Genomic DNA, 11,735 nt, shown 5'->3' on the forward strand with positions numbered 1-11,735 from the left:
TGCCCCATCTCGGGTACTTATGAAACAACTCGAGCAAGCTTGCGTGCTGCGCGGTATTCACGCATATATTGCGCTTTACGCCGCTTTCGTTACAATATCACATCACTTGATACTGACGATTGCTCACTCGTTAGTGGAATATCTGTCGTGAAAGCTTCGGATGCAGTACGATTGGCCATCTCCTCGACCACAACTCAGACCAGGAAAGAAAGTAGAACCCACCCTGCTGAAAAGCAAAAATCTCGGCCCCACTCCTAATGGTGACTCACACCCGGCAATAGACTAGTCCACCGGTCCAGGATCTCTGAACATCACCCCCAGGACAAGTCCGTCGAGTACACGCGGCGCTGGAACCCAATATCCCCTGCTACTTGTTACTGACGAAAGCACGAATGAGGACTGACTTCGAGTGAGAACGCACATGACAGTTCTTGACTACGAATGCGGATGGTTCTTGACGGCAAGTCACTACTTATCTCTTTAAGCAAATTTAAAGAAATTGCTGAAAGTCGTACGAATGTTATCCCAGGTTACGCTGTGGAATTAATCCGATTGGGGCTGTCCATCCCTCATTATTCGGTATTCCCAGTAAAAGTGATCCAGGGTATACACCCCTTATGTTGTAGGGTCCAACATAACTGTAAGGGGTTAAAATCTAATTATAACAGAGATTTATTTGCAAAAATGAGACCACCCAAAACAAAATGATACCTACGAACCTAAGTACGAATCGCGATTTAAGCATTCTAAACGAAAGCGCGGTGTCTCCTCTATCTCTTGAGCCCTTATAAGCTACAGAATGCTTAAAACCGAAGAAGTTGTGGTCGCTCAAAAATATTATCTCCATTTAAAAGCCCTCGAAATGACGATACATTTAGGACTCAAAAAATTTCAATTTTAAAAATTCAAGTGCTATTTAAAAGCTCTTGTTAAAAGCAAGTAGTTTGACAGTTCTGTCGATTAAAGCTTTCAATAAATGTCACAGTTTCGGTTAAGTGCGAAAATCAATTGATCTTGATAATTCGTAAGGGCATCAAAACAGTAACCCAGTTAAAGCGCGCTATTGCTTACAATATTGTGAGCAAAGCGGTTTCAAATGGACAGGGTATCTTGTGCGAGATTTTACGCCTTCCGCCGTTCTTACGGTTTTGACACGGTTGCAGAAAACACGTTAATTCCGGTATCATTTTGTTGAAGCAGTCTCAAATGCATGCAAAGCACTACATGGTAACTCATTTACTAAATCATACTACATGTAGTATAGGCAATTTTACGAGATGATACTTCTATAAAAATGCAGAACTTCCCCGTGCAACAAGGCATTAGTTAACCAGACGGCTATATCGAAAGTTTTAACAAGCAGCGCCGCAGCTCGAGTATATGGCGGTAGTACATTTATTTTCCATTGACGCAGATTTAATGCTCAACCTGCATTTTCAAAAACTGCCTCGCCAACCTTGAACCGACGTGCCTGGACGGCCACCTTGCAACTTCTTCAGAATCTTTTTTTAACTGCATCGATGCCAACAGCGGGGGTTGTTGGGCGGCCGTCGACGCCTTGCGGTCTTCGTGGCGATCGCACCGCCTCGGGCTTACAAGTAGCGCCTTCGGTTGTCGAGTTCTCGGCTTTCGAACGACGTTCATGCTACGTTGCGACTTTCAGCGTCCGGAACGCCAGCGACCGAGTGTTGCGCTTCCGGTTGACTCCACCACCGCACGCTTCACCGTTTAAAGTTCTGCTACGGGGTCGAGACCTCGCGAGGACGGAGAACGCCACAGTCTCTTTGCCAGCAGGTCTCAGTGTCAAATACGACGTCACCTTCGAACTACCCGAAAGTGACGACGTTGCAGAACCCGAAATGGCCACCCCCGCTATCGTCCACGATGTATTGCACCTAAAAGGCGACGACGGCTCCTCTCTAGAAGTTCCGTTGCTGGCCAGACGTGCCTGTCCATTACTGGAAGTGACGCCGCCGCTGTGCGAACTTGGACTCGTGGTGCTGACTCAACGCTCGGCTCGGTGTGTCGAAGTGCTGAACTGTGGTGCCCGATCCGGAAGATTTGCAGTTGAGGTGCTGGATGCAAGTGACCATTCCACGAAAGCTGCGATCACAGTGTCACCACAACGAGGGACGCTGGAGCCATTGGAATCTGTGAATGTTAAGGTGGAAGCAAATGGACTGGAGACTGGAGACTTTCGAGGAATTGTTCGAGTTCGGATCTGGGAATTTCTAGAGGACGCAGAGGACGAGCATGCGAGTACAAATACAGCGCCATCTGCAGAGAAGATCGTGGACGTGTCGGGTAGCGTAGTGGAGCACACGGCCGAGCTGGTGCTACGGCAAGGACTGGAGCCAGTACATTCCTTGTTCTTTGGTTCGTTATTTGCAGGCGAGACGCGTACAATCGAGACGGTTCTAAGGAATAATGGGCCTCAACCTTTGTCGTTCAAGACTTCTGTCAGTTTTGGAGGCGCCGCAGGAGCGATCGAAGAAGATCGAGAAGTTTATGAACGACGCAAGGAACTTCGAATTTCTCCAGCTGATGGTCAAATCGACCCTTTTAGTGAGGCACCAGTGACGTTTACTTACCACCCACGAGCCAAAACAGTCGAAGAAATCCAGCGAATCGAACGCAAACAAGGACGTACAGCTCTAGACGATGGAGGCTTTGACAGTAGTCTTGACTTCACGCTGCTACCAGCCCCAGCTGAACCTTTAACAGCCTTTGCGTCTATCATCTGTCGCGAGCTACAAGCTCAAAATTTGACATTTGAAGTCTCCGCGAAGACGTTTATCCCTCGACTGCAGTTGGCACCTGTACCGCCTCTAGATTTTGGCGACGTGCGGTCCTATGATCGAGCAGATCTCTTATTATCTCTGAAGAATTTATCAGGACTCCTAGTGCGCTTTGAAGTTCCCAGAGGCGTGGCGCATTACTCTGTCAGCCCACGTTCTGGCCGCTTGGATGTGTTGCAGTCTCAGAGTCTCGTGGTGAGCTTCGCACCCACCCAATTGGGCACTTTCAACAGCCATTTGACCTTAAGGATCAATGACGGCGTGTTAGAAATCCCTGTGAAGGTTCTCGGTCGAGCTGCTGTGGTTGGCCCCGTGCCTCCTGTTAGCGGGCGACTCGTGGGTGGCCTCTTGGCGCTGCCGGCTGATTTCGCCCCAAAGTACAAATTTCTACTGCCAGAACAAGCCAAGCAAAGCAAGGGGAAACTATCCCGTCGATTCCTGCGTCAACCTCCGTACGAACTGGCGGCGTTGAATGGCACCGCTGCACTGGACGAATTTGAGTTCCAGGGGACAAATAACACGCATCTAACCTACTGCGTCAAGGAGCTGGCGCGACGCGCGGACCATCGAGCTGCGTATCATGACTATCTCGCTCACTGTCGAGCTCAGCGTGAAGCCAAAGCGAAAGGCTGGAAAGGGAAAGCTCAGAAACTAAAGAAACGCGTGGCTCAGGCTCGTGGGAACAACCAGGAAGACGACGCGAAAGACGTCGATCTGGGGATGGACAGAACTCAGCCTCAGCAGCTTCGACTGCCAAAATCGCTAGCTGGAGCCACCGATCCTCTGTGGCTAAGCCAGCACTCGACTGGGGGCCCTACAGGACAATCCAAGGCGTTTCTCGATGAGCTCAAACGTATCAAGAAGAAGTTCAAACCCGCGCCAGCCACACCCGCAGAGCTGGCGGATTGCGCTCGAACGTTGGAGTTTGACGAGCTCGAACAGGTCGTTTCCGGTCCGAAAACTTTGAATTTCGGTCGCTTGAGTGTCAACGGGAGTGCCACACGCTCTCTCACAGTGCAAAATAACCTTCAACACAACGTCCTTGTGAGTCTACACTTAGGAGGAGGGAAGGACGGAGCGTCAGGGGCACTGGAAGAGCTCGCGCGCAAGACTTTGCTGACGTCTCAGGTGGTTCCTCCGCATTCCAAGGCAGGGTTTGACCTGGTTTTCTGCTCTTCGAGAGAGCAATTCTTCCAGCAGAGTCTCACGTATTCCATCAATGGCACCCACCCGCGTCAAGTCACAACTGTCGCTGAAGTGGCCCCCATCGTCGTGGAACTGGCACCTGAAGACTTACGCTTCGAGTTTGGCGCTCTGGATCTGAGCTCCTCGATAGCTCGTGAGGTTGTGATCACCAATACGTGCGACTCGGAAGCTCCATTTGTATGGACGCGTATGCCTCTGATCGCGACTCCTGATGGCTCCTCCCGACCCGAGTCGTCCAAGAGTAATGCCACCACTACAGTCACCACTATGACGATGGCTGAGCGACCTTCCAACGTCAATACTACGACCGCATTCGAGGTTCTTCCAGCCAGTGGCACGCTCGGACCGTCAGCTACCATGGTCTGTAAGGTGGTCTACACTCCTCCGTCCATGACCGGCGCTAACATGGCTGCGTTGGGGGTCACGCACAAGCATGGAGCCATGTGGCTGGCTCAGAGCTTCCACTTGAACGTCACGGGAGGCGAGAAAGGGTTTCTAAACTGTCGAGCGCTTCTCTCGGAGGCTAAAGTGGTGGCAAGAGACAGGAAAGTGGACTTTGGGACCATTTCCGTCGGCGTGGAGCGCGAGAAGAAAGTGTCTCTGGCCAACCTCGGGTTGCACACTCGCGCTGTCTTCTACGCCAGTATCGAGCCTCAATCGATGAGTACGACCATCGGACTGCACGTTTCTCCCGCTCAAGGCGTCGTGGACCCCCAGGAATCGACGGACGTCACTGTCAAGCTCTTCCCGCATCGTGCAATCTCGTTGGACGGGAGTAAGGAGGCGCAAGTGAATGTCATTGTGAGTATACGTGGCGGTAAAGTTCGTCGGCTTCCGGTAACTGCGTCGGTGCTCGTCCCCGACGTTTTCCTCGCTCCTGCTGACGCTGTTGACTTTGGAGAAGTGGTGCTTGGGGTCTCGGTTCCTCGCGTGATTTCCATGGAGAACCACAGCTCCATCCCTGCGTGTTTACTGCTGGATCTCGGCGCATCCTTCGGCGAGTTCTCGTTATCTACGCCTACTCGCTTACTCGCCCACCTCGAAGACGCCAGCAACATCTTTGCGCCTTTAACTGACGACAAGTGGAGAGATGATGACGACAACGACGAAAGACTTTCCCCAAGTGACGCTCGCTGCTCCAAGTGGCAGATCTGCCTGCCTCCTCACGCCACAGTCTCGTGTCATCTCGTGTTCACTCCGTTGACAGAAGGCAGCCACGACCTCGTTCTCCCGCTTCAAATTGCTGGAGCTTCGATCGCCTCAGCGTCGCTAAAGCGTCGAGTCGTAGCCCGAGCGATTGTCCCTCGACTGCGATTCTCCGCTTCGTCGATGCACTTTAAGCGCTGCATCATCACGCGGGAAGGGATCCGTAAAGTGCCCTACACGAAGCAAATCGTTCTAACTAACGACGATGAGCAGACGATTCGATGGCACATCGACACGACTCGACTAAGACAAGGAAATCTCGTGCACTTCGCGGCTGGAGCGGCTGCTGTTGTGGCTTCTGGGGCGAGTTCCGGTGCGGCTTTAGCGAAGCGAATCGCCTCTGTGAACCCTTCCAACAGCGCGACGTCCGTTGTCTTCCACGTTGCTCCAGACAGAGGAGAACTGGCGCCAGGAGAACAAGTGACACTCCGAGTGAGTTTCTTGCCCTTGGATGCGGTCGAGTACGCGGACGACGAGTTGCCGCTCTTTGTTGACGGAGCGTTTTACGTGAATTTCAGCTTGAGAGGCGAAGGAATTTACCCCCATTTGTCATTTTCGACCAACCGCGTGGTGCTTCCAACTGTTCCCTTGGGAATGACGGCGAGTGCGAAGTTTCAAGTGTACGCTACGGGGTACGACCACTTGGAGTTGAACTGTCGAGTGCCGCTAGATACGTCGCGTGCCCCACTCACAGTTGCCTTCCCACGCGGGAAGACGCTGAGTATGGCGTGTCCGAGTCTGCCGGTTGAGTTGCGGTTCTGTGCGTCTTCCAGCGTGGCGTTCAACGCACGCGTTGAGTTTTTGGACGCTGATGGGAATTCCTTTGCGTTGCCAGTTGCAGGGTGCGCAGAGAATTGTTTGTTCACCAACTACAATTTCCTGACAACATACGGTTTAGCAGCAGAATTGAGTCAAGAGCTAAAGGGGTCTCCTCAACGAAAAGAATCGTCAAAACTGGAGCTTGAATCTGATGGCGCTCCAAACTCGAATCTAGAATTCCAGTTTTATACTCACGCTTCCGGCCACTTCCCTGTGTATCTGCTGCCCTCGAAACAAGCTCAAGTGGAGATCGAAAACGTCAAAGAAAACGCAGCAGCTACCGGTTTTGTGACGGTCGATCCGTCCCTGGGTCTTGAAGAAGAAGCGTCGACTTTTAGCTCTTCTATTCCCTTTTCAGATGGCGAGATCCAGTTGGTGCTGCAGTATCTCAATGCCAATTTCCTTCGAACGCCCGTAGCTCGATTCCCCGAGGATTTCGCTGACAATTCTGGCCGCCCATTGTACGAATTGCTGGACATGGTCTGCGTCAAGAAGCCAGGAGCTCCAGTCATCCCCAGTCTCGGAGGCAGCTCCACCAACAAGCGAAAGAACGCAGAAGCATCCAACTCGACGACAGGAACCAGCAAAGCGAATGCGTCGGCAGCTCAGCCTTCGAAGAAGGACCAACTGACTCAACTGACGACGCAATTCATGGAGCTACTGCGCTTCCTTCGCTCGTATGGGGCCATGGTGCATGATGTTTACCCCGAGCAATTATTGGCTCAAGAATTCTACCTACGCGCGTGTGAAAACCCTCAAGTCGATCCTGCTCTTCTCTCCTCTCCATCGCACGCTGCACTGCCGTTTGTCGCTAGGCGAAGGGCTCTTAAAAAAGAATGGCGCTCGGTGAGTACAACAGCGTGGATGAAGGTGATTTACCAGGTTATCAAGTGTTTTTTACTCTCTCGAATCACGTGGAAAGGGTATCAGATGCAGCTTCAAAGTGACGAGAGCTTTAGTGGAGAAAACACGGCTCGAAGTGACAAGAGAAAAGATGCAAAGCACACGAATGCCACCGGACGAGCGTGTCGAGGCAGCAACATTTACAGTGAAGCGGAGATGGTGTTGATCCAGTGGCTTTGTGACCGCGTACGTGCTCTTCACAAGCCTCAGCATGCACCGTTAGCGTCGCTAGGGGGTGCTCTATTAGAGACGCAGCTTGTGGATATTGGACGAGATTTACGAGACGGACGTTGGCTCTTTCACCTCATCGCAGCTCACATCCCCACGCTCTCAGTGGACCAAAGTGCTTACAATTGTTTCCGTTGGATGTCAGAGACCACCAGCTCTCGAAGGAGACCCCCTTCAGAGGCCCAATTACAGCATCAAGCGGCTGTTTTACTGCAGACACTTGGAGCTTTTGGACTGGACTTTGGCATGGATTCAACCCGATTTCTACGTGGATTTACGGGGCGAGAGATGCTGCTGCTACTGCTACACTTACAGCAGACACTGCCACAGTTTATACCGAAAGCGACGATTGAGTTTAAAGGTGGCTTAGGACAAGTTATGGAGAAAAGTATTGAGCTCAAGAATCCGAGTACGAAGCCACTACGGTACCACGTTTTCTTGGATAAAGGTGACCGAAATTCAGCTATTGGAACAGGAGCAGGTGGACCGGAGGCTGCTGCTAGTGAGTTCGCGATCGAGGCGAATGAAATTGTGCTCGATCCCGGGAAAACCGTCGCGTTTGCCGTCACTTTTCGTCCACGATTCTCTAGGAAACTCACGGCTCGGTTGGTTTTTCAAGCCGCGAGAGGAGACGCCGCTGGGTCTTCATCGATTGGAGGGGGAGGCGCTACGATGGTTTTCCTACTAGAGTCTAATATCGTGTCGAGAAAACCGGTTCGCATCATTCAGCTGGAGACCAAGACGTACGAGAAACGCGTGGAAGCAATTTTGATTGAAAACCAGTTCCCCACAAATGCAAATTTCAAATTATCGATGACACAATCGCAGTCAGGGACAGACGCTACGACTGGGATGGCTAACGCAGGGCCTGTTTTACCGTCTTCCCGGGGAGGAAATCGCCGTCGATCGGCCCAACCAGGGAGTCAAGGCTTTGGGATGAGCTCCGACGTCGCTGAAGTGGGACGTAAAAGGTCGACTATCTCTGGCAAAAATCGAGGTGAAGACGGGGATTTCTCGTGGTGCATTGCAGCTCAACAACCTTTCTATCTACCGGAATTCGGTACGTCCGGAAGCAGCAACAACAATGACGGAGGTGGGGGGAGTGGTGGGCTTTCAGCTCCAGTTCCTGGCCTCAGTGGAGCCTCAATCTCCATCCGGAAGAACGGATCTGCTAAGGTGAAAATCGAGTTCTTGCCTTTGGCTCCTGGGGCTTATCGCTGTCAGCTGCTCTTCTTGGACGAGAGTATCGGAGAGTTCCTCTATGAGATCCACGCCGTTGCTAACCTTCCAGCAAGTCTAGAAACACTGGAAATCCAATGTGAAGCGTCCACTACAGCAAATGCTACTGGACCTGGTGCTACTGCAAGGTTCCGATTTGCTCGAGAATTAACGATTCCTGCGAAGAATCCGCAGCTCACTCGAGCGCTTGCGTCGTTTATCGAGCGAGCCAATGGCCAGCTGCATACGAAACTGAAGGACGGACTCAGAAAATGCGAAGAGAACCACCACACGAGCTTCCACGTGGACTTTAACTCTCCCTACTTCTCAGCGACCATCCCGGAGATAACGTTAGCCTCTGGTACTGGAAAATCCGTGCCAGTATCCGGACGATCTGACACCTCTGGGATCGAATCATCCGGTCCAAAAGCCCCACTAAAGACCAACCAAGCACGACTTGGCTCTCCTCGGTCAGTTCTTGCAGGTCCTAATAGTGTCTTGATCGACTTCCAGCCGAAAGGTGCAGGGCGATACGCCTGTAAGCTGCTGCTACGCTCTCGAAACACAGTCTGTGGCAGTAGCGACGTGCGTGTGTACGACCTCGTAGCCAAAGTCAGAGAACCAAACGTCAAGACGCAGCTGGAGTTTGTGGCTCCAGCTCGCCACAGTATCGTGCAGGAGATTCCTCTCTCGAATCTGACAGACACAACGTGGTCTCTCAAGACCATTTTCAGCAATGGGAACACTGATAATCCGTCGAAAATCTCAATGTTCTCGGGCCCACCCACGCTCGTGGTTCCTGCCAAGAGATCCGCCACCTACCCTCTGACTTTCACACCGTCGTGGATGTACCATGAAACCAAGACGTTTGTGCTTCTGAATACTGCGACACAGCAACAATTCGAGTTTGATCTCAGTGGTTACGGTGAAGAACCCCTAGCGCAAGACCACGTGGTGCTTAGTTGCCAAGCTCGCACTAGCATCGAGCACAACTTTAACGTGTTCGCTCTGCCTGGAGGCGATGCAAACGCAGCTCAAGTGTTTAAAGTGGTGTCCGATCTACGATATGTAGTCGGGGCTCCTACGATCACTGTCCCTGCAGGTAGTGGCGCGAGCCGTAGTGTCAAGTATCCACTCACCTTCAGTCCGTTAGTCAGCGGCTCGTACTTTGGCTCTGTCACCTTCACGAACGAATCTACAAATGAGTATCTCTGGTACACAGTGGAGGCATCTGTGAGTCCTCCTGAGCCAGAGACAACACTCGAGATGAAGGCTGCCGTACGAGGTGCTGTGGGTATTGAGATCGGGTTGGTCAATCCCTTAGACAGCGAAACTATCTTCGCTGTTGAGCTCCATGGTCGAGGGTTATTAGGCCCTACAACTTTCACTCTAGAAGCACGACAAGCAGGCGTCTATGAGCTGGTCTACTCGCCTCTCTTACTGACGAAAGAAAATGGAGAGGAAGGCGCCATTCTCTTCTCAAGTGACGCGATCGGTCAGTTCTGGTACCGGTTGAACCTCGTAGCGGAGGCAGCGGAGATTCAAGAACTCGACGACATGGTCTGTGCTGTGGGAGACGTCTGTACACAGCCATTGTGGCTTCAAAACCCCAGCGATCAAGAGCTACAGCTTCAACATCGTATCACTAACACCCGCAACTTCTCCATCAAGGGCTCGAACAGTACCGCAACCAGCTCCGTGAAGCGAGTGGAGCTACCTCCGTTCGGTCGAGCAAGTATTGTCGTGGAGTATACACCCTCGTCACTGTCTGACTTCGAGAGTTCCAGTATCGTATTCTTTGAAAAAGACGTGGTTAGTGACTGGGAATTCACTGTTCGAGGTCGAGGGCGAGCTCCTAGTGTGATGAAGCCTCTTATAGTCACGGCTCGAGTCAACGAGGCCGCGTCGACGCTGTTTACGTTCAAAAATCCATTTGCAGCTCCACTTCGAGTCGACGTCAAGCTGGTCGCTGAGGATTTCGGGAACTCACCTCCAAGTCCCGTATTTGACTTACTCTTAAAAAAACGCCACGTACTTCTCGATAGCTTTGGCTTACTCCAAGTACCCATCTCTTTCATACCTCGAGTAGTGAGTGAAACACGAGCAGAACTTGTGGTTCACGGCGGCGACGAGTTTGCAGAACTGGAGTGGCGATATCCGTTGCGTGGTGTAGCTGAAGCTCCCCTACAACCTCGCGTCTTAGCTGTACTTGCCTGTCAAGCACGTGACTCGGTTGAGAAAAGAGTAGAATGCGAGCTTCTGGCTGCACCCGATGACATGGAGCTGGCTAACGAGACGTTCACAGTTGAGTGGGAGATCGATGCTGGTCGATTCGGGCCCATGACGACAGCCGCAGCAATCGAACGAGCCTTAACCGTGACACCCTTACCAATGTCGTCCAGTTCAGGCTCCACCCTCTTGCCGTATACGATTCGGTTCGAACCTCTGCGTCTGTATCGTGGCAATGTCGCACTGTTAGTCAAGAAGAACAGTGGCGGGCTATGGCGCTTCGACGTCTCGCTGGACGCAGGAGACCCACCTGTCGACGACGTTCTGTCTATCGAGTCGAGTTTGAACCAAACGTCGTCCGTGAGCTTCCAGCTGCGCAACCAGTTTCGACAACCAGCAGCTTTTCTTGCCGAGTTTTCCGCCGGTTCATCCAGTGCGTTCACGGTGTATCCGGCTGAAGGCGAGCTACCTTCGTACGGTAGTGAAGACGGTGCCATGTTCGTTGTATCCTTCACACCCACGGGATACGGCAAGATGCAGTCTGGCCAATTAGTGATCTGCACCGAGGAGATGCAATGGACATTCAACGTGAAAGGCGCTTACCCTGATGCCACGCCTGGGAGTAGAACCAGCGGACTCGCTAGTAGCTTGAGCTCAAGCGCCTCTCGTGCGAGGTTGGGGATCACTAACGGGGGCAGTGAGCAACGTGGAGACAGAGCTAAAGCACCACGAAAGTAAAATGACCAGACTACAATTCTTTTTTGGTTAAATATTCTTCAATCTAGAGACTGCTAAGAAATTTACCCTCGAGTTTGATCAATGCGTGTCCAAACACACTTGGCACATTCTCCAAAGTACTCACAAGCAGCAGTATCGCCGTCAGCATGTCGAGTTTGGAGTCCAGACGTACAACTAGACCACTAGTCGCATCCCGTAAGGAGCTGCACACTACAAGACGCTGGTCTAATAGGCTGACAGCCAGCGGTGGCACTTCGTCTTCGCTGACCAAGTGCTGGTAAGATTGATGCAGTATGTTCTTGGACCCACAGTCATAGTGGCAAGCAGTGAGTCTGCTGAGACCTGTTACAGTCTCTTGAGCCGAACGTTAACATCGTCATGGAACATTGA

General features: G+C 51.9%; 1 protein-coding gene across 1 annotated transcript; it reads left to right on the forward strand.

Moving 5' to 3' along the window:
- Window positions 1-1,520: 1,520 nt before the first annotated feature.
- Window positions 1,521-11,406, forward strand: PITG_15582 (uncharacterized protein; the record flags this gene model as incomplete). Its single annotated transcript, XM_002897680.1, has 2 exons — window positions 1,521-6,157; window positions 6,368-11,406. The coding sequence occupies 2 exons, from the start codon at window positions 1,521-1,523 to the stop codon at window positions 11,343-11,345; spliced, it is 9,615 nt and encodes a 3,204-aa protein (XP_002897726.1).
- Between the last annotated feature and the right edge of the window lie 329 nt (window positions 11,407-11,735).

The sequence above is a fragment of the Phytophthora infestans genome, genomic scaffold (assembly GCF_000142945.1).
Source record: "Phytophthora infestans T30-4 supercont1.42 genomic scaffold, whole genome shotgun sequence".
In the NCBI taxonomy this organism is placed as follows: domain Eukaryota; phylum Oomycota; class Peronosporomycetes; order Peronosporales; family Peronosporaceae; genus Phytophthora; species Phytophthora infestans.